Here is a 24,576-nt window from a genome sequence, read left to right on the forward strand (position 1 = left end):
TCAAAAGTGGGAATATTTGTCGAACAACGATAACTACAAGCCATTCATTGCATTTCATCGCATTTCATGATGCTTATGTGCAATACTGAAACACATTAGAAATTAGATAAAATATCAACATGCTTGTACATTATTCTGAAAATACCAAGGTGCTCATACATTATTCAATTCTAATTAACGAAAGTCTCTGTCCATTTGTATTTTTGGTTCAGAATTTTAATACAGCACGTAAATCGGACCGTATATTTACGACATATAAAAAAACCAATAAAGTTTCAGGTTTGATATAATAGTGACTTAAATTGTATATTGAAAAGGCGTATTTTGAAAATAATAAGGAGAAATCTTCAACATAATATATAACAATCTGCTTAACGATAACCGACATGTAAACTTATATTTCCGGTTTGCGGTGTGATCGAAGGAAGAACTTTGGTGAAATTTAATGTAAAATTATGTTTATTGATGCATTTAATAGCAGATAGTCTTCTAAATCGTACGCATTATATTCTTATGAATTCTCATTTTCAAAATGAGGGTATTTAGTCTTCATCCAATAAGTATAATCTTTCACTGAATTGAAATGACCTACTCTGCATGCCTTGAGTCGTGATTCTTTTTGTGGTTTCACTGCCGACACTGGTTAGAACAGTGTACCTGTTTGTGTAGAATTCGTTATGTGACCATTTCTGAGGCATTTTTTAAATAAATGTTGTAAATATTGTATACCCTTTGTGTAAAGAGTATGACTCCTGCAGTACATTCATTAATTAAAGGTTGCAGTAAAATATTAGCAAGACAATGAGACTGAGATGGCCTTTTGAGACTCGTGTTGCGTGTTCACCTCTGTTATTCCTCTGCTTATTCTTAAATCTTTTACTGATAGTTGAGCTGATAGGATCTCTCATGGTTTGTTTACCATGTTTACCATTGAAATGTTCCCTCAATATGGAACGATATATCAAGTTGTACCCAGATTTACTGTATTGTTTTGTACCCACATTGAACTGTACTCACATTTGTGAAAGTATATACACAATCGGTGTATGGCACCGAATAACATGACCACTCCTGCCAGAATTCCCAAGCAGAACTTTCTGTCTATTTAAATAGTAAATCAACATTTTCCTGAGCTGATTTAATTGGAAAGGGACTTGAGATTTTCTGAATATGTAGCTGTTGATAAAGACCTTTAGCTTTCTAAACCAATTGAGAAGTACCCTTTTTGTGCTATAAAATGCATTTGGAAACACAACCTCTGTAAACATATTATATCATGTACTTTCAATTGCAAAAGATGAAAGTCTGCTTCTACTTAGCTTCCAGGTTTGGATACAAAATGTTACCATGGTTATGGCAATGAAAATCTGGGTACAACTTCATGTATCATTTTGTACCCAGGGTACATTTCGATGGTAAACTGATCAAGACACCATTGGTGACAGTTGCATCCGTTGAGAGTCATGTGGATTCAGAGAGCGTCCAGTAAATAAACTGAAAATCAGGAAATCTCTAAGAAAGGTCTGAGAGGTTGTACTTATTTCCCTCCCTAAATTAACATTTCAGTGCAGATCTGCTTGGCTAAAAGTAATACTGGTTAAATAGATATTGGGCAAGTAAACATTCTGTTTTGAAGTACCATTTTCACATGACAAGTATAACACTTGACAAGACTATCAAAGAAGTTTTGCATATGGATAAGATATGAGCAAAATGTTGACATTGAATGCAGTTTGATCCAGCAAACAGAAATATGCAAGTATATATGTCTTAGACCAGATTCCATTTGTAGTCACCTACCTGTGCAGCTGCACAATGACAGCAACAATGTTAGTTCATCATGGCAGAGTTTTCTACATGTGTTTTACCTGCATAACAGCAGACTTAGAACTTAATACTAGCCCATTAGCCCCGGGCTAGTGCAAATTCCTGCAGGCTAGTTCAGATTTCCCCATTTTTTTAACATTACAAGGACATTTTATCTTTTCCCGGGCTAGTAAAACTTTTGAGTTTAGTTGTAACTCTGTTGCAGTGGCTCAAAACAATATCTGGAACCATCATACATGTGTGTGACAAAGACTTATGAACTGAGAATGGTGGATAATGCCTTTTAATATGTTTGATATCTAAATTCTATAAATGAAATATCTTATGAATTAAGCAACAAACATGGTGTTAACATGTTGATACTGATGATGATTTTCAGATGACTGTGCCTCCAGGAAAGACCCCGATTAGCTTCCTCCAAGAATTATGTACCAAAAGGGGGATAACTCCACAGTACGACCTAATAGCCAATGAGGGCGCTGTTCATGAACCAACCTTCTTGATGAGGGTGACAGTGGGTGATGTCGTTGCCACAGGAAAAGGTTTCTATCACTTCTTCGTCTTTAACACTAAGAGCTCCAGATAAGTTTTTGAGCACTTGAGTGTTTACTTGAAGGGTTCTGTCTTAATTGGGTTATTACATTTTTCATTGGGTAACCAATATTTTTTCACTCATCTATTCATCAATCGTTTGGGTTTTTTCCAAAATGAGCTAACATCATTGAGATTTAAAAAAAAATAAAACAATGTTTTAGATGTATATAATGGTTCTAACTAAAGGACTTGACTTGGAAAGTAAATTAGCTTGTAATTGTGTTTTGGAAATTAGCTCTGTTGTACGCATGCTGAAAAAGCATGACAGGCGTTTTTACGCATGCTGATTTTATGCATTTAAGTTTTTCATTTAATGCATGCATTTCTGTACCCAAGTTAAGATCTTAATAATGAGAAGTACTGAAACAAAGTAAAAGATTTGATTTTAATGTGAATGATTGTAAGAACAATAGTAAACATTTCAGTTGATACCAAAATATTTTGTATGTGCTGTATGTTGTATGTTCATATGATGTATATGCTGTATGTTGTATGTTCATATGATGTATATGCTGTATGTTGTATGTTCATATGATGTATATGCTGTATGTTGTATGTTCATATGATGTATATGTTGTATGTTCATATGATGTATATGCAGTATGTTGTATGTTCATATGATGTATATGCTGTATGTTGTATGTTCATATGACGTATATGCTGTATGTTGTATGTTCATATGACGTATATGCTGTATGTTGTATGTTCATATGATGTATATGCTGTATGTTGTATGTTCATATGAACATGTATATATGCTGTATGTTGTATGTTCATATGATGTATATGCTGTATGTTGTATGTTCATATGATGTATATATGCTGTATGTTGCATGTTCATATGATGTATATATGCTGTATGTTGTATGTTCATATGATGTATATGCTGTATGTTGTATGTTCATATGATGTATATGCTGTATGTTGTATGTTCATATGATGTATATATGCTGTATGTTGTATGTTCATATGATGTATATATGCTGTATGTTGTATGTTCATATGATGTATATATGCTGTATGTTGTATGTTCATATGATGTATATGCTGTATGTTGTATGTTCATATGATGTATATGCTGTATGTTGTATGTTCATATGATGTATATGCTGTATGTTGTATGTTCATATGATGTATATGCTGTATGTTCATATGATGTATATATGCTGTATGTTGTATGTTCATATGATGTATATGCTGTATGTTGTATGTTCATATGTAGTATATGCTGTATGTTGTATGTTCATATGATGTATATATGCTGTATGTTGTATGTTCATATGATGTATATATGCTGTATGTTGTATGTTCATATGATGTATATGCTGTATGTTGTATGTTCATATGATGTATATCCTGTATGTTGTATGTTCATATGATGTATATATGCTGTATGTTGTATGTTCATATGATGTATATGCTGTATGTTGTATGTTGAAGGTTCCAGCAAGAAGAAAGCCAAACATGCAGCTGCCCAGACTGCCCTCAACCAGATTCTTGGTGTGTCCAATGGCCAGACACCAGAAGAAAATGAGTTAGTTTATACACTTTGTGATTTCATATTCCAATATTTAGTACTTGTCCACAGCATCCTGTTGCTGGTCGTAAGAGGTGACTACATTGGGAACCTCTGGCGATCCCAGGTTAGAACGTGTCTGTAGCACTTGGTTCCTAGTTTCAAGAGGTGACTACATCGGGAACCTCTGGCGATCCCAGGTTAGAACGTGTCTGTAACACTTTGTTCCTAGTTGTAAGAGGTGACTACATCGGGAACCTCTGGCGATCCCAGGTTAGAGCGTGTCTGTAACACTTTGTTCCTAGTTGTAAGAGGTGACTACATCGGGAACCTCTGGCGATCCCAGGTTAGAACGTGTCTGTAACACTTTGTTCCTAGTTGTAAGAGGTGAATACATCGGGAACCTCTGGCGATCCCAGGTTAGAACGTGTCTGTAACACTTTGTTCCTAGTTGTAAGAGGTGAATACATCGGGAACCTCTGGCGATCCCAGGGTAGAACGTGTCTGTAACACTTTGTTCCTAGTTGTAAGAGGTGAATACATTGGGAACCTCTGGCGATCCCAGGTTAGAACGTGTCTGTAACACTTTGTTCCTAGTTGTAAGAGGTGAATACATTGGGAACCTCTGGCGATCCCAGGGTAGAACGTGTCTGTAACACTTTGTTCCTAGTTGTAAGAGGTGAATACATCGGGAACCTCTGGAGATCCCAGGTTAGAACGTGTCTGTAACACTTTGTTCCTAGTCATAAGAGGTGACTACATCGGGAACCTCTGGCGATCCCAGGTTAGAACGTGTCTGTAACACTTTGTTCCTAGTTGTAAGAGGTGAATACATCGGGAACCTCTGGCGATCCCAGGGTAGAACGTGTCTGTAACACTTTGTTCCTAGTTGTAAGAGGTGAATACATTGGGAACCTCTGGCGATCCCAGGGTAGAACGTGTCTGTAACACTTTGTTCCTAGTTGTAAGAGGGGACTACATCGGGAACCTCTGGCGATCCCAGGTTAGAACGTGTCTGTAACACTTTGTTCCTAGTCGTAAGAGGGGACTACATCGGGAACCTCTGGCGATCCCAGGTTAGAACGTGTCTGTAACACTTTGTTCCTAGTCGTAAGAGGGGACTACATCGGGAACCTCTGGCGATCCCAGGTTAGAACGTGTCTGTAACACTTTGTTCCTAGTCGTAAGAGGGGACTACATCGGGAACCTCTGGCGATCCCAGGTTAGAACGTGTCTGTAGCACGGTGCTACTAGCACCTAATTGTGTTCACTTGTATTTCATTCTCAAATCCCTGAGGAGTATGCAACCCAAGCTGCCTGTGAGAGTCTAGAAGGTTGTTGGTTCGATCACACCAAAAGACATTAAATGATGATACTAGTTGCCCTGCCTGGCCCTTGTGATTAGGGGAGTAAAACAAGGACTAGCCATGAGTAGGGTATCCATATTACATTGTTCATATTAAACTGTACATAGTATCCATGTAGGTTACATATCCAGCTTGAGTCTGGACTGCTACAAGCAGCCACACACACACATGAGTGAGTGAGTGTGTGAGTTGGGTTTAACGCCGCTTTTTACATTATTCCAGTTATATCACGGTGTCACACACACATGAATGCACGTCACTACATTGCAATAATCTGCAACGCCATGTTGATCCCCCTTTCCCACTGACATCATACTGCATTATCAACATCCCTACTTGACTGCATGTTGTTCTGTTTTTCTCAGTGTCTCTGACTCTGGAGAGGACCTTGGTCCGGGGAATCCAATCGGGGAACTTCAGGAGTTCACACAGAAGAAACTGATCAAACCACCAGTTTATGAGTTCACTAGTGAGCAGGGACCACCACATGCTCGCGAGTTTGTTTGTCTTGTCAAGCTTGGGAAATTCCAGGAAAGAGGTAATTAGTTGCTGTTGTCATGTGACCGTGGGAACCATAATGCTAACTAGGCTTTAGTACCAATTTCACTTTGACAGACGTTTCTATTTTGTTGCAAAAGAAATTGAATATAAACAGTAACACATATAGTATGTACAGGAATTGATCTTGATCTGGGCCCACTTGCACAAAGCGATCTTAGCGCTAAGACTACTGTAAGCCTATGTTAAAGTATGGGAGTTAAGATCATCATAGCGCTAAGATTGCTTTGTGCAAGTGGGCCCTGGTCTCGCTTGTGTGTTCTTTTGTTTCACCATGGTAGTGTTGCTGTTCATGTGGCAGCTGGAGCTGTCATTTAATTACTTTTTGGGAAGGAAATCCTGTGGATCTGTAACGCCTTTCACCCCAAAATTTAAGGATGTAATGAATTTATTTGCCTGTGTGCAGGTACGGGGAGATCAAAGAAAACAGCCAAGCGTAATGCAGCTCAGGCAATGATGCAGCATATCAAGACCCTGACAACAGATGGGGAGCAGCCCGCCACCATCGAGGACTCCGAGGAGGAGGATGAAATACCACTGGTGGGTACACAATGATGCAGAAACACACATGTACCCAGCAACACACTTGATGCAGTAACACACATGTACCCAGGAACACACTTGATGCAGTAACACACATGTACCCAGGAACACACTTGATGCAGTAACACACATGTACCCAGGAACACACTTGATGCAGTAACACACATGTACCCAGGAACACACTTGATGCAGTAACACACATGTTCATAAGTACACCATGTTCGAAGGTACACCATGTTCACAGTTACACACATGTTCATAGGTACACCATGTTTATAGGTGCACCATGTTCACAGTAACACACATGTATACAGTTACACACATGTTTAGGTACATCGTGTTCACAGTTACACACATGTTCATAGGTACACCATGTTCACAGGTACACACATGTTCATAGGTACACCATGTTCACAGTAACACACATGTATGCAGTTACACACATGTTTAGGTACACCATGTTCACAGGTATACACATGTTCATAGGTACACCATGTTCACAGGTACACACATGTTCATAGGTACACCATGTTCACAGTAACACACATGTATACAGTTACACACATGTTCAGGTACACCATGTTCACAGTTACACACATGTTCATAGGTACACCATGTTCATAGGTACACCATGTTCACAGTAACACACGTGTATACAGTTACACACATGTTCAGGTACACCATGTTCATAGGTACACCATGTTCACAGGTACACCATGTTCACAGGTACACCATGTTCATAGGTACACCATGTTCACAGGTACACCATGTTCACAGGTATACACATGTTCATAGGTACACTATGTTCACAGTTACACACATGAATACAGTTACACACATGTTCACAGTTACACACATGTTCACAGGTACTCACATGTATACAGTTACACACATGTTCACAGGTACACCATGTTCAGAGTTACACACATGTTCATAGGTACACCATGTTTATAGGTATGCTATGTTCACAGTTACACACATGTTCATAGGTACACCATGTTTATATTTATGCCATGTTCACAGTTACACCATGTTCACAGTTACACTCATGTACACAGTTACACACATGTTCACAGGTACACCATGTTGACAGTTACACACATGTTCATAGGAAAACCATGTTCAGTTACACACATGTTTATGGGTACACCATGTTCGCAGGTATACCATGTTCACAGGGGCACCATGCTGACAGTTACACACATGTATACAGTTACACACATGTATACAGTTACACACATGTTTATAGGTACACCATGTTCACAGTTACACACATGTTCACAGTTACACACATGTTCACAGTTACATGTTCATAGGTACACCCATGTTCAGTTACACACGTTTATGGGTACACCATGTTCACAGGTATACCATGTTCACAGTTACACACATGTTCACTGTTACATGTTCATAGGTACACCCATGTTCAGTTACACACATGTTCATAGGTACACCATGTTCAGTTACAAACATGTTTATGGGTACACCATGTTCACAGGGGCACCATGTTCACAGTTACACACATGTTCACTGTTACATGTTCATAGGTACACCCATGTTCACAGTACTAGAAAGACCCATATAGAGTTAACCCTGTGGGTATTCAGGGTTAGGATTGGTCCCCAGCAACCTATGCTTGCCATATGAGGCAACTTAATTGATCTGGTGGTCAGACTCATTGACTTGGTTGATAGCGTGTCATCGCACCCCGTCGCATTGATCATTACTCATAAAATTAAACACTGGATTGTCTGTCAAGACTTGATTATTTACAGACCGCTGATTTCTTTTGAAATGAACAACAAAAACACAAACCGTTTGTATATATATGATATCCATGTTCATACAACTTGAAGGTGTCGACTGTTGGTGATGAATAACAAACAGGTCCATTGTACTTTACTTTGTGTATTTTTCATATCAGACCTTCGAGCCGAAGTCGTCGTACACAGCCCTGAAGGAGGGCAAGAAGAAGCTGCCTGTCACCACGCCACAGCAGGCGATGGAGATACAGAAGTTCTATGAGAAAATAATGAAATCAGGGGGCAAACAAATCAAAGATCTGCAGGTATGTTTCTGTTATGTGTAGTATTCAAGTCTGTTGCGGATTGTCTCAGTCTTTGCAGATTTACAATTGAAGAATGGTGCTACGTTTTGACTACATGGTCCTTGTATCAGAGTACACTCACATTTCATTCTCAGCCCCCGAGTATACCCAGTGCACACATGGTACAATATGGTATTATGTATCATATACATTGATGTCATTAGGCCAAATCCCACTCTGAACACAGTTGTCACATTGGCTGTAGCAAAGGTAGAAGAGTGTGAGACTTGAACAGAAGCAGAGAGAAAGATAATTATGAAACTTTGTAGATGAGAACTTGATCACTGAAGAGAATATTAAAACATTATCATTTGAGCGTGGGCCCCTTGACGATCCAGTCGTTAGAGGTGCTGCAGGTGTGACTCCCCTACTCAGTATCCACTCTGTTTCAGGGTAAATCTCTCAACGCACCCTCCACCAACTTCTGTCAGATGCTACAGGAGATTGCTGAGGTCCAGCGCTTCGAAGTCCAGTATTTTGATATAAAAGAGATTAGTGTATCAGGTAAGTGCCCTGCATGTTTACATCTAAGGAAGATGTGGGTGTGGAAGTTTGACAGGCTGTTATTCCCGGCTCTGTACAGACAGGCTGACCTTGTTTGTGAAGTTCTGTCACATGTTCCAGAGGAAGCTGAGTGTTGGAATTCAAATACAGATCATTCCTGTTGTAACACTCTTTGTCCCTTCTTTATCTTCAAATAAGTGTAAACTCTCTACAAAAATTTGACTTAGAAAGGGGAAACATAATTGAATATAGGTTATTTCATTTCACCTATAAACTACCAGGTCTCATATCATGCATATCTTGAACTTTATGAAAATTATATTAGGATGTCAAATTGTTTTGACATGTACAAAAGGCAGTAAAGTGCTAGGGTCAAATGCCTGTTGTCTGCTTTGCCATTTACGTTGTTAATAAGACCAACCCAAGAAATATTTTTGCATTAGTGCATCAAAAATGAGCAATATAACGCAATGTTTGAGAAATACAATTTTTATAATGTGATTCAGCATGTTTAGGAACACTCTTTCTGGTGTGTGAAGATCTTCATGTGTGATGTATGGTGTGGTATTGTCTACTTGCAGGCCTACACCAGTGTCTTGTCCAGCTGTCCACAATGCCAGTAGCGGTCTGCCACGGCTCCGGACCCACACTAGACGAAGCTCATGCTAATGCGGCCCACAATGCACTGCAGTACCTAAAGATAATGACAAAGTCGTAACCATGGACCCCAGGAAATAACATAGCCTCACTTTATTAAGTAGAATTTGGAGGACTGTTGTAGTAACTTATAAACAAGTTTTTGTGATCAGGCCAAATACAAATATTTGAATTTGATGAAGCACTGATTCTACAATTTGAACTCTGTGTATAGTAGGGGTGAAACGATACACCGATGCATCGTGAGTTTTCATGTGGGGATATGATACATGATATTTTTTTTCATATTGATACAAGATGATACAATTGTTAAAATATCTTTTTTGCTACTCGTTTTATGACCCCCCAGCGATTTTGTCAGTGAAATATTGCAAAAATGTGTTGTAGTTAGTGTTTCAAGTTCAATACTAAACATGGCCGCTACGAACATGTATCTACAGCTAGCTTTTCCTTTTGAACCTGCTCTGGTATATTTATTATCGCTAAGTTTCCACTTGATTTGACGTAAATATGTGTATCACGACCTATGTATTGTATCGCTACCTTGCTGTATCGTTTCACCCTTAGTGTATAGGGCTTTGTGTGTAGGGCTCCATGTATAGGGCACATTGGGGATGCCAGGTTAGACAAGGCAACCGATACTGCTTAGAAGAGGTGATTAAAGGTGTAAGGCTCAGTGACTGTTGATTGTGTGTCAGTGTACACAGACAGTGTTGGTTGTTGCACATATCAATCACTAGATTGTCTGGTCCAGTCTGGATGATTTACAGGGAGCACGGGTGACCCAGTCATCTAAGGCGCTGCGATTCGCTGTGCAGAGTTGCGTCCCTTGGGCACGCCAGAAACCTATGATTGTTGGTTCACCCTGATTATGTTTCTAGGTTTGTCAGCACCATTCCCGTGCTCGTGGGTTTCACTGAAGTGGTAAACGTCTGAGACCTGCATCTATTCGGGCTTTCCTCCCACATAAAGCTGACACGCTGCGATATAACTGTAATACTGTTAAAAGCGGCGTTAAACACAACTCACTCACTAATTCACTGGATGATTTACAGGCCATTGTGATGTAGCTGGAATATTGTGAGTGCATCATTGTTTCAAATCAAATTTGCATCAATATAAATTAACTTTCTTCTCAGATTAAGCTGTCAATCCATGATATAACTGAAATACTGTTCAAAGTAGCGTAAAATCCGGGTTAGAAAAGGTCTTCAGCCTTAAGGCGACTATGTTTGTCGTAAGAGGTGACTAATGGCATCGGGTGGTCAGGCTTGCTGACTTGGTTGATGCATGTCTTCTCATGACATCAATCACAATTGTCTGGTCCAGAGTGCAGCATTGAACAGCAAACAAACCACATCGCATCTCTCTCTCACTCTAGACAACCTCTGCTGACTATTCTCAGTGCTAGACAGAATTGACTTATTTCTATTTGGTCCTGTATCTCACATATCCCATTGAAAGAAGCTGTGTTGTACTTGGCATTTATCTCTATTCACCTTAGTCACCAGATCAATGGTTTTTAGGGTTTTGATTCACCAAAGGTTTCAAAGCATTTTTCTGTGGCTATGTGTTATTGTGTGACATTGTTTAAAACCAGATGGCTGCATTTACCGCCTGCCCCAGGTGTACAACAGACCCACGCACAACAGGTGCTTGTCAGTATGGCCAACAGATATAGGGGATTATTGATCTTGTCTTTGGACACAGATTAGGCAATACTTTTTTCTATTTTATGTTATTTTTTTAACCAAGTGCAATTCGCAGAAATTGTCTCTATCTGAAAGGATGTTTTTTTTTAATAAAACTGTCAGCAGGTAAGCAGACAGCAGAGTTCCTCAGCCAATGCCGAGCTTGAAACACGGCAGTATCATGTAAACTGTAAACAAAGACGATGCCTGGCCAGTATACTCAGGAACGATTGCATCACAAACAGATTGTATTCCATTCTATTATCTGTTCTAAATTGACAGGCATTGGCAATGTTGGTGGATGAGCTAAGGGGTAGATCACTCGATTTTCAATACTTTCTGCCATTTTCATAAGAGTATGTTAACGCTTTGTGATATACTGCAATGTTTTGAAAGTAAACAACCAAACCTACCTACCCTATTGTGGGGATGAAATAGGAGAAACACTTTTAGTGGCCTAAATGAAATACTGCTAACAGTGGGACTTACTCCAGCTGTCTGTCCTGAAGATGGAAATGGAAAATGTGATAGTTTCTTACTGAATATTACATGAATCTGTCGTACAGCAACATGGGGCTGGTCTATCTCACTGCCAGATATGTATCTCTTCCTCTGTACCCTGTTAGCAGTAGCAACGATAGATTCCACAATGCATTGTGTCAAAACTTTTTGTGTGTATGGGCATTATCTCAGTTCTGCTTCATGGGAGTTGGGTGCTGCTGGAGTTGTTGGCAGCTTGTAGCATCTACCAGCTTTCCTGGTCAACATCTATCAGCTTGCCCTGTCAACATCTATCAGCTTGCCCTGTCGACATCTATCAGCTTGCCATGTCAACATCTACCAGCTTTCCTGGTCAACATCTATCAGCTTGCCCTGTCATCATCTATTAGCTTGCCCTGTTGACATCTATCAGCTTGCCCTGTCAACATCAACCAGCTTTCCTGGTCAACATCTATCAGCTTGCCCTGTCATCATCTATTAGCTTGCCCTGTTGACATCTATCAGCTTACCCTGTCGGCATCACCAGCTTGCTCTTTCAGCATTTACCGTATAGCCAGTCATTGAAGCATGCAGCTGAAGAAACCATGAAGAATTCTTTTATTTAGCGGTAGGATTGCACATCAAACATCGAATAGATGGAACTTTGCACTTTCTCTTCCTCAAGTTATATGACAATACAGTACGTGTTGTGTGTTGTGTGTTGTGTGAATGTCCTGCTGTGGATGTGTTGTGTCCTGTCACCCCATGAGCTGCCAGCACACAACTAGGTCAGTACAAGGCAGACGGTCGTCTCTCCACTCACTTGAGGGTTAGCTTTGTAATTGCATTGATGGAGCTGAGTTTACAAATATATGTTCAATCGCCTAGGACAATCAATCATATTGCAATGGCTATATTGTAACACAAATGGATTAATGTAAGACCATGAGGAAATTAACTTCTCACTAGATGCTTATTTCCTAGCAGGCTGATGAAATGAGATACCAAATTGAGTAAGCGTTGGTTCGTCACACCAAACACCCAGGATAGAATCCACAGATGTATACAAGGTGTGACACCAACTCCTTGTGTCTCAGACTGGTGTCATAAGCATACGCAGTCGCATATTATGAAAATGTTCAGGTCACCTCAAATCTTGTCAGCAGCCTCAGATTAGGCAAGGGAAAGATAACTCTTCCTGTTAAAATCAGGATAATCTGGACATTCTCAATACTAATCATGAAATGAGAAATATTTTACCAGACAACAATTTTAGTGTTAACTCAAAAAAATATTTTCAATGTTTTAAATGACCTTTACAATGATGAAAAACATGTTTTCCTGGCCCTCAGGTTCTCCTAGCCTAAATAACAGAACATAACATCCTTGCATGACAGCATTCAGTTTGTTTCACAACACTAAATGAATACCGGAATACCTGAGGAGCCAAACCGTTTCTTGTTCCCTGCAACATTTTTCCTTAAAATTAATATTTTTCCAGTATTTTCTGCAACAAATTAATTAAAATTGAGTGAGTGAGTGAGTCTCAATGCCAGTGTTTCAGCCATAAGTTTTGCATTAATAATATATACATTTTGACTAAATATTTCAACAAAATTAATTTTATAACAATAACAGCACACCTAAGAAGTGTTGACCAAATGTTGATTACCGGTACAAGCATTGCACAATTGGAGGAAGACTGTACCATGATTGGGCGCACCATTTCCAGTGCAGACATTGTAATTTGTGCTGGGTGAATTGGAGACAGTGTCTCTGTCAGTAGGACAATCATTTACTGTAAGAATGATGTACATGCTATTTTTTTCTGTAATCTGACTGAAAAAATGGGTTTTAAGAGACTTGATTCCAACTTACTGGGTCAGTTTGCAGAGGTCTAGTTCCCCTGTAATTCACATACTTATGGTACTTGGACTGATCTTCGCTTCATGTCGCCAGCATTAAGCGTCATTCTAATTTCCACTTTCCTCTGCATGTATCATATCACTCCATAAAATTAACATGTTTATCAAATCTTTCAAATATTTGTATATACATATACACATGTGAAGACTGAAATGAACTTGTGAAATATCCAATGAAATTGATTACTTCTGACAGCTCTGCAGCAGGGTAGGGTATGTGACTGTTTATTGTCCACTGCTGGGGGATATACCGATACCAACCGATCTACTTCACCAGATTGAAATGTACTAGTGACATTTACAATGAAATTGATTACTTCTTACAGCTGTGCAGCAGGGTATGTGATTGTTTAGTGTCCGCATTCAGGGCTGGGAGATATATACACATATCTACCAGTCTACTTCTCCAGACTGAAATGAACTTGTGAAATATGCAATGAAAGAGAGTAGTTCTTTCATTGTATATATACATATATCTACCTATCTATGTACTGTCACATGCAGGTCATGCCATGGGGTTGAAGATGTGTGTTATGTGTTATAACCAATTCTTACTATTTAATACCAGTGAGGTTATGAGGTATCCTGGGACTAGCTAGGAGATTTTAGTCTTTTTTTGTTTTGATTTTTTAATCTTTTAATGTATGGAACTGCCAATTGTGGATCAAATTTTGTACATGTACACTCTTTTGAAGCACACGTCTTGTATGTGGGCAATCTTAATTATGTGTCAATAAAATAAATGAATCCAAAGCTCTTGTTTGTGTGATTCTTATAAATTACATTCTGTCATTCACTGCCAAACTCACCCAGTGGGGATTCTGGGTTAGAATAGGTCCACCGCAACCCATACTGGTTGTAAGATGCAACTTGATAGAACAGTTTATCAGAATGGGTGGCTAACTGACTGGGTTGATTGTTGGTTTCTTACTGGATGGCGTAGATCATTGCTCATAATATCAATCCCTGAATTGTCGGTCCAGACATGATTATTTACAGGCCAAGGCCAAGCATCATATAGCTTTGATATTGCTGAGCTGACATAAACGGTTAAACAACAAGCAGCTATTTCTTTAATAAAAATGATGAGCCTGAATATTTTTTAAAGACAAATACTTTGCAAAAATGTTATTTTTTTGGCAGACAAATTATTTGTTTTTCAACACACTGAAGCATTATTTTTTCAAGAATGTTCTTGGACAACTTTTTTTTCTTCCATAAAATCCCACAGTCTGTCCACTACAAGTATCTCAGAAACAGACACAAGGTCTTGTTTGGCAAAAGTAAATACTGTAAACATTGCTGTAAAACCGTTAACACCCTGTATCAAGGACCCTGGATGGTATACAGATCAGATCGGTGATCGGCAGCCATTTGTTTTATCGACATGTAGGTTATTGATGTATTCGTACGCACGGTTTTTGTGTGAAAAGGCTCATATATATATGTTCTACTTATCATACCGTAGACCTGTTGGTATGAAAGCCCCTGAGTTAGGGCAGTTTGGTAATAAACCTTATTTAAACTAATAGCTGGTTTCCCTCCATATCTCTCAAGTGTAAAGAACTTGAAGACATTTCCTTTTACGCACTCCATGTCGTGTACCATGGCTTTGGCTATGCAAGTGCAAAGCAACATGCATCATTCGAGCAGTCTTGACAAAACAAATGCAGCGTCATTTTGTTATTTTTTTATGCACATGTAGAATTTTGTTCAATTGACTTTTCTTTTGTAAATTAGATGTTTTATGAAGTATAGTACTGATTTTTTAAAATGAATAAACAACCTCCGTGGCGCAGTGGGTGGAGAGCAGAATGTCGATGGTTTGATAACCTGCGCGAGTCATTCCAAAAGAAGTTAAAATATGGTACTTGCTGTTATTCTGCCTGTCATTAAAGGGGCTAAAACAAGGACTGGTCCGTTCGGAATCAGGATACTGTGTCTGAATGGGGTATCCATGTTAAACTGCAGCATTGTATCTCAGTGGGCTAGCACTATAAAATCGGCATTAGTCAGGACTAGTACAAGCAGACACAGACACACACATACAGACACACATTGGGAAAAAATGCAACTGTTATACATTTTGTCAAATGATCTTCTTGACCTTACTCTCAAAACCACAGAGTCCGTGAAGCAGATTGAAAGTAGTTATTTTAAACGAGAAAGATATGATTTTACAACTTCAGATAAATACAGTATTTCATCAGTGAATATCTTACAAAGAGGGTTGCACAAAGACTGCCTAGCAACTCCCCTAAACCACACCCCGGCGCAGTGATGGCTTAGTACTAGGGATTCGTGACCAACTCGTGTTATTCCGGTACAAGCCGAAAAGCAAGTTCAGGAAAGGGGCGAGTGGTGATGAGTTACAAGGCTGGTCGCATGGAACTCTGGATAAGAGAGTGCTCCTAAACCTGCAAGGTTGTCAACCGATTAAAATGTATATACTTCGAAGGCGATACTCCTCATATCTGTTATATACATGGAGTTCATACGACAATGCACATATGCCACGTCATTAAAATATTTGGCTTTCCAAAATGACGTTATCATAGCGTTCACGGAAGATACCGATTACTAGAGTCGTCGTTGCTTGGTATGACGTCACAATTTCATAACAATAGTGTGACGTCACAAGTCGAGACAAACTGACATGTGTTTTTGTCGATGAAGAGGGAAGCTCTGCCCAAAACAGCAGAGCGCCATAATCTAACCAGGGCGGCTTCGATTATGGATAGAGTCACAGATTCTGGGAGGATTATGCGATATTTTGATTTGTTATATGAAGAAGTGCGCCAATATCTGAGAATGTTGTCACAGTTTTTTCGAAGACTCTTTGGATTACGGGTAAGGGAAGTTGATTATGAATGTGATGCTGATGTCAACGCATGTGAATCTCAGTCGTCATGTGCGGGCACCAAAACAACGTATGATGTTATAACATCAGCTTCGTCACAGGACGTCGATGTGAACTTTGAAAATGAACATGACAAGTGCACGTTTCAGTGTTTGCTACCGTATCCCACTTGGGATGACTGCCATGACGGGGCAGGTAAACCTGAGTCTGAAGACGTAAACGATTCACTGTGTGTCAACTTTGATGCTAGTGAATTCCCGCTTAATGATCAAGAGGCCCACCAACAACGCCCTGATGAAAACCACGACGACACTGATATGTATACCTCTGTCAGCAATATTGCCAGCGAATCTGAACTGAGCGAGTCGGACCTCAGTTTTACTACATCGGACTCAACAGGAGCTTCCGGTCAAGTGACAGTCAACTCCGGCAGCTCATATGTCCCACAACCGATGCTGTTCTTTGATAGACCTTTAAAGGGTTTAGTTCCTGATTGGGGGCTGCCTGTTGGTCCTGGTAAGAAACTTTTGGAACTATTACGACATACCGCCGATGGTAACAAAGGGCATCTTCCAAATGTGAAGAAGGAAGCAGATATTCCGCTTCCAGATGACGATGTCGATGAATGGAGTGGGCGCGATGTGAACGACAGCCTCCATCCAGAAGATGTCTTTGGAAAGAATGCCAGAAAATCGACAAGTCAAGAAAGTACTTCTACTGCAAAGAAGGGTAATCAGCCTCTGAGGTCCCCTACCAAGATATCTTGTATTGGTAAGCCTGATCAGTGCAATCAGATGCTGCGAGTTCCCCCGTCTGAGGCTAAAGATGTGGTTCATACAAATGCACCGCCGCCACAATCAGGCAGGGAAGGCTCCCCTGAGGAGAACCGCTTATTTAAATTTCAGGCTAAACCTAAGAAGAATGTATGGGCCAAAGTAGAGCCGAAGTTCACAATGGCGAATAGCTTCAACAAAGAACCAACTGAAACTAATTATTCAATGAATTACCCGATGAATGACTCATTGAATAACTCAATGAATTACTCGATTAATGAATCCAATACAAGTGAAACTAATGCCGACATTTCTATCCTATCACAGGACGGACAGATTAAACAAAAGTATATGCCGAAAAGAGCAAAGTTTACGTTCAGACCACGCTCTGACTTCAAAACCAAGGACAAGTATACCTACACCTTCGAAACCTATTCTACCCTCTCCAAATGTAAGATACTGAAGTGTCAACTTGGTCGGTTTGAGCAGGAGTATTGCAATAGCCAACCTTCAGACCCGTCTCCTACACAATTCTGTTTCTTTACGCCCTTAGTGAGACACAAAGCTGTACTAGCTAAACCTGAACATGACGTTACGGTCGAACCTCATTTCGACCTCTCCTGCCTCGATAACGAGGTAGGCGGTTTTCTCTACGAGGCCCCTTGTGCTTTCGAACGAGCGGCGTATAGAATGGATGATCAAATTGTCCCCGAACACTGTAAAAAGGGAACAAGGGTCAGTCAGAACGAGAAGGTCAAGGTGAAACGAAGGGGTGTCCCGAACAAGCATCTCCTCAACAAGAAGAAGGACTATGAATACGTGCTTGAGGTTCCGGAAGAAGAGGCTAATGCTGTGGACAGCGAGGCTTGTGACGTTACTAGGCAAATTGATGCCATCATTCACGAGAACGAGATCAAGGTCGAGGACAAGGAGGAGGACAAGGTCGAGGTCAGGAAGATTTCCCCACGGATGGACTTCCGCCACTACGAAGGCGTCCCTGTAGCTGTGGTTCAGAAGAAAAAGAGGGGGGATGACATTGAGGACCAGTATGCCGTTACAACACAGAACAAGAAAAAGAACAAGAACAAGAACAAGAAAAAAACACCCAAGAACCAAGAGAAAGAGAATTCCACCTGTGAAAACATACGCACAGCTTTATTGGGCGGAGACACCAGCAGAAACAGGGGCAGGAACAGGCTTAGATACAACTAACAGTGTCTTGTTTTTCGCAATGGACGGGGAATCGTTATATGGCTTTTTAGAAAGGAATTAATAACTGGTGCCCAGACGTAAATTATCTGTACCATGAAGGGTTATTTAGAATAGTCTTATAGTATTCCTCTCACAATAAGCCGTGATATGGAAGACATGTACTGTTCAATGCGGCGTTAAACCCATCGTCATTGGCTATACTTCGGGGGTATGTATACACAACGTCCTGTATGTACAATCACTTGAAGGATTGACGATGCCTGAAACCAAACTCGATTCCGGGCATTAAATCCGTTTCATTGAAATCAGATCTCCGATACGATACTTTTCTGCATGAATATATAAGACTTCGAAATGCTGGCGAGGAGTTCAGAATGCTGAAAAATTAAATCCTCGCTATTATATTGTGTTGGTATGTTATTATTGCTTCTGAGGGCTATGGCATCACACCAAAATGTAAACCCTTGTGGCGGCCTCTAGATTGAAATTTCCGAATAGAAGTGGTAAAGAAATAAGGTCAAATCGTCTTAGACAGCTGACATCTAATTGGCTCAAGAACCCACGCATCCTTTATTTAGGTTAGGCAATCATAGTTTGCTCAGATGTTACCACTATGAAAGTGTTCCCAGATCTTCACGTAGAGAGGTATGTATCGGGGTAAAAGATCTGATTTTGATGAGATTGGCTTACATGTACATAGAAGTTGAATACAATTGTCCAATGGTTATCTTCCGTAAGGCGCACTACCACATTGCCTTCTGTGCAAAGTGTACATTCAGTGTCTATCGACTACAGTATATGTCCATATACAGTCTACGTACAGAGTACAGTGTACATGCGCTGTTTGTTTTATACCTGATGAGTACAGTGTACAGTGCTCGCCGATTGTCTTTTGTGTGCAAAGTAAGTCATTATCTCTTGTGTACACCATTGTCTGTGGGGGCACGGGTGGCCATTTGCTGTGCAGAGTAGCGCCCCTTGGGCACGCCAGAAACCTATGATCGTGAGTTCGAATCACGGTTAGCCCTGATTATGTTTCTAGGATTGTCAGTACCATACCCGTACCCTTTGGTTTCACCAAAGTGGTAAACGACTGAAACCTGCGTCATTTCGGACTTTCCTCCCACATTAAGCTGACACTCCGTGACTTATCTTGAAAACTGTTCAAAGCGGCGCCTGAAACGTATCTCACTCACTCCATTGTCTGTTAGTGTACTCCGATTGTCATATATGGTAAACTGGTGATCTATTTTCCCCTGGAAACGGGACAAGGGTTGCATCTGTGCACAGTGGCCAGATCGTGCAATGATACACTGTCGGCGCCAGGTGTGTCCACACTAGATCAGATGTTTGTTTGGCATCCACTCTGAGATTGTTCAGTTACGCCTTAGCATCATTTCTAGCATGGATGCCACATCGTACTAAAACTGTTGGGGCACGGGTGGCCATTTGCTGTGCAGAGTAGCGCCCCTTGGGCACGCCAGAAACCTATGATCGTGAGTTCGAATCACGGTTAGTCCTGATTATGTTTCTAGGATTGTCAGTACCATACCCGTACCCTTTGGTTTCACCAAAGTGGTAAACGACTGAAACCTGCGTCATTTCGGACTTTCCTCCCACATTAAGCTGACACTCCGTGACTTATCTTGCATAGCGTTGTGTACACATCGATTGTCTGTTGTGTACAGTATAAACACTTGAGTGTACACATTGTTGTGTATAGTGTACGTCGATTGTTTGTTCTGTACGGGTATTATCTGCTATGTACATCCATTGTCTGTTGTGTACAGTGTACAGTATCTATCATGTTACAGAATATGGTAAACATTTGTTATGTATTAAATGCAATAAAGTCATGTCATGTCTGTAATTCCTCTTTTTAATTTCTTTAAAAAGGTCTGCCGATGCATGACTCGGTATTGGTCAATAGTATTACGCCACATGAGGGTCTGTTTTTTCGAAACGATCTCAGCTAATATTTATCTTAACAACTTATGTTCACAGATACATTTTCGAAACTGTCTTAAATATGCCATCATTGAATTTGCGTAGGGCCACAGAAAATATATGTCAATCACTGGATTGTCTGGTCCAGACTCGATTATTTACAGACCGCCGTCATATTGCTGAGTGCGGCGTTAAACAACAAACAAATAAATAGACATACATGGTAAACTGGTGATCTATAAGATTTATAAGATTTGGCTCTGGACTAAACTCTACCTCAGGTAAGATAGGGAAGTTAAAAAACCGACGCATTTGAATTCCTAAATAGCAAAAGGCACCCCTTCACCAGCTGCCTAGTGGATATACATTGATTTATGAAAATAACATATTTTAAACGAACCCTTCCGACATTTGAAAGAAGTCATTGCCTTGGAAACACAAGATCTAAAAATTACAAATATATCACTATTAACGAAAGGCACAAGTTCAGTTCTTTGGAACACTTTTCCCCTTTTTAATTTTGTTTGCCTTTGTCTTATGATGAAAAGGTTCGAAGTTTTGTTGTTGCCGTGTTCCAATTAGGAGATAAGCATATTGTGGTTTGAAATTTGATGTAGTTCCACTGTAAAGTAGATAGATATCTCCTATTTTAATTTGGAACCGAGCTCTTCAGCGCTCCAAATTCATGGTGAATGTGATCTCGCTCGCGCGCTGTATACCGATCTGTTGATGAGCGAGTCTTAGTACAGTCTGCGAGTTTGTTAGTATAGAAGTTTAGTTACATGGTCTTGTGATTCATACGATACCATCTTTAATGTCAAAAGTAGCAAGTTTTCCATAAACCAATCTTTTAACCCCTGTCAGATTTACCCTTCCTTCCCACCTCTTCCCCCGACTCTGCCCCCTTCTCTGACTCAGTCCTCCGTCATACCCCTCACTTCGTCGATATCAACCTCGACGATGACGACACCCCGACCCAGTCCGAGTCTTCCTGTCACGTGTGTGTGGAGTGTTGAGGAGTGTGTTCCGTGTCTAGATGGACGCTTAGAGTCTTAGACATCTTGTACGTGGTTTTTGTACGTGATTGTGTTTTTTGGCAATTTTGGACGCTTTAAAACTTTTCGGACCTTTCGCATGTGTTGTACCTTTTGGTACCTCAGAGAAGTACGCTGTTAATATTATACATTCCAAATGATATATTTTGAGTTACGCATTTTGGTCCTTTCGAACAAGGATTCCACTTTTGTGATTACTTAATTTAAGCAATCACGAATCAGTGATAAGTTACCTATGTAAGGTTGTCTTGATTTTCTACCTTAATTCGGAAATATGTTAACACTTCATTCAGTGTGATAATGTAAATCTAAGCATTAATGTCTGTACCACTTTATTAACCATGTTGTCAGTGATATACAAGTTACCTCTACAAAACCATAACACAAGTAATAACTATATTAACATGAATTCGGAAATTTTACTGACGTTTTCTGCAGCCTTGGAGCCGGATATCGGCCTTTGAGCAGGACTAGATAAATCCATGACCCAAATTCAATCCATGATTGGTAGTACTGCTGAATGCTGGATTTGATTAAGATCGTACAGAAATGACAAGCATGATTTTCCCCCTTACAGAGCTTATATTCGAGGATGCGTAACGGAGTGACTGAGTTGGGATTGACTCCGCCTTGAACAGTATTCCACTTATGCCAATGAGTGAATTAGTGGTTTTACGCTGCTTTGAACAGCATTTAAGTCATATCAGCAAGCACAATGTGGGAGAAATTCCAAGTGATGTAGGTCGTAGACATTTACCATTTGGGTGGAACCCACGAGCACGGGAATATCGCGGACAGAACAAGAGTCAAATCAAAGGCGAGTTTAAGATTCGAACCCACGATGGTCGGGCCCCCAACAGTTACCAAACATCCCTTGGTCACTCGTACCGCCATGCAAAATCGCAATGCAATGCTCGAGTAGTGGTCCTGTGTCCCATCTAGAACGCAAACGTGGACACTGCGTTTACCAGCAATTAAGCTGGAGGCGCCATCATATAGTCTGAGGCGAGTAAGTAAGTAAATGAAATCTTCCGGCTGTATCCTGACGGTGGATTCTGGCCGATACTGTAGCCTCGTCGTGAATATGTAAAAGTGTGAATTAACTGAATACATAAATAACAGTACAACATAAACTGACTAAAAATACATGTACTGAGGATTACAAGATTATAAAGGGGGTTATGCAGAAGATCTAAGTTTACTATTTAGCTGGGTCCTCATGAAACTGCTGCTGCTGCTGCTGCTGCTGCTGATAATGATGCTGAAGCTCAATACTCTTCCCTTTGAAATCCCGGCCTTTACCAAAAACTTGGCAACAAATATGGTGGAATATTTAAAAATTACATTTGTCAAGATCTGGGATATGAATGAGTGAAGCGAGACTTCAAACATGTATCGATAAGTTTGTCTAAATAAGTTCATGGACATAGAAATATATGATTTGATAATGCTTGTGACCAAACCAAAATATCAAGACATTAAGTTTCAATCCCTTATTTATGGAAGATATAAATAAGTATTTACAGTCAATTTACAACCATGAAAGGTGAATATGAACTAGCCCAACGGTTTCAAAAACGAAGTGCAAAACACAAGTGCAGAGGGGGGGCTCCATAAAGGGGGTGGGGGTCTGGGGGTGTCTAGCCCCCTTTTTGTCACATCTGATGACATTTTGTATGCTCATATCCTACCATGATAACATGTTGATTTAGTTGTTAAAGTAAACTTATTAATAGTGGTTGACATACCGTGATAGTGATTTGGGGGGTTGGCCTTTGGGTAAGGACCCCTCTGCTGAAGTTATGGCCCAAGTGGAAACCTACTTTTTTTAAATCCTCGATCCGCCCCTTCAAGGGGCACCAAGAGGGTCAAGGGTCACTTTCAGAAAAGGCGTCCTAATTTCTATTCTAAGTATGTAAGAAGTGTTTGGTCTTCGTTCAGTTCGACTTGGCCCTAGCGGTTGAAAAAAACCTAAAACACATAACATATGTATCATGGAAAGTGTCTGGATATGTGTAATAGTATTACATCTTTATTGGACTCCACAATGTCACAGATCGAGGTGTTTAAAGCAAACATGTTGTCAAGCCTTGCTCCCTCTATACTCTCAACATAGCTTCTATCAGAAATGTCATTACAGATGCATCATTGAACGCATTGCGATACATAGGATATTATCATATCTACCTAAATGCGGGCCAATATAAAAGTGGTATCTGACTTATATATTTTAATCCTCTTAATAGCGTTACACTTTTCATGATAGATCTGTGAAGTTTAAGTTCATTTTAACCGCCCGGTCCAAGTCGGACCGAACACACGCTTCCGACATGATATAGAGAACATGTTGAGAGTGTAGAGGGTTTTACGTTAACCAACATGCTTGCTTAAAATACAAGAAAGTATGACCTTATAAAGGTGTATTTAAGTAGAAATGATACTATTCTATATATCCAAACACGCTTGATGGTATACTGGTGACATATAAGTTGATTTTGACCGCCCAGGCCAAGTCGGATCGAATAAAGACCAAAGACTTCTGACATAGACTATATTGAGAGCGAAGAAGAAAAAAGGCTTGAAACCAATGTTTGACCAATTCACTTTGACCAAGGTCTGGGATATCATACTGTGACTTTAAACCAATGTATGACCATTTCACTTTGACCAAGGTCTGTGATGTCATACAGTGGCTTTAAACCAATGTTTGACCAGTTCACTTTGACCAAGGTCTGGGATGTCATACTGTGGTATTTAGGTAAATATAAATGTCTTCTATACAGTCGAACCTCGTTGTGTCGAACTCATGGGAACAAAGGGAAAAGTTCGAGTTATCCGAGGTTCGAGACATCAGAGGATTGTTATGCTTAATTTGGATACTTGGGACTACCAAATGATTTCGAGCCAACCGGGAATTTGACACATCCAAGTTCGAGACAACGAGGTTCGACTTTATATCT

At 40.1% G+C, this 24,576-nt stretch overlaps 1 protein-coding gene across 1 annotated transcript; it reads left to right on the forward strand.

Annotated features, from left to right (window-relative positions):
* Window positions 1–400: 400 nt before the first annotated feature.
* On the forward strand, window positions 401–14,496 carry LOC139465041 (RISC-loading complex subunit tarbp2-like). The gene is made up of 8 exons (XM_071246734.1): window positions 401–447; window positions 2,207–2,369; window positions 3,862–3,955; window positions 5,670–5,842; window positions 6,269–6,402; window positions 8,330–8,473; window positions 8,905–9,016; window positions 9,598–14,496. Exons 2-8 carry the CDS (start codon window positions 2,207–2,209, stop codon window positions 9,732–9,734), a joined length of 957 nt encoding a protein of 318 aa, XP_071102835.1. The 5' UTR covers window positions 401–447; the 3' UTR covers window positions 9,735–14,496.
* The last annotated feature ends 10,080 nt before the right edge of the window (window positions 14,497–24,576 follow it).

Source organism: Haliotis cracherodii, unplaced genomic scaffold, assembly GCF_022045235.1.
Source record: "Haliotis cracherodii isolate W230 unplaced genomic scaffold, xgHalCrac1.p SCAF_17, whole genome shotgun sequence".
Taxonomy (NCBI): Eukaryota; Metazoa; Mollusca; class Gastropoda; order Lepetellida; family Haliotidae; genus Haliotis; species Haliotis cracherodii.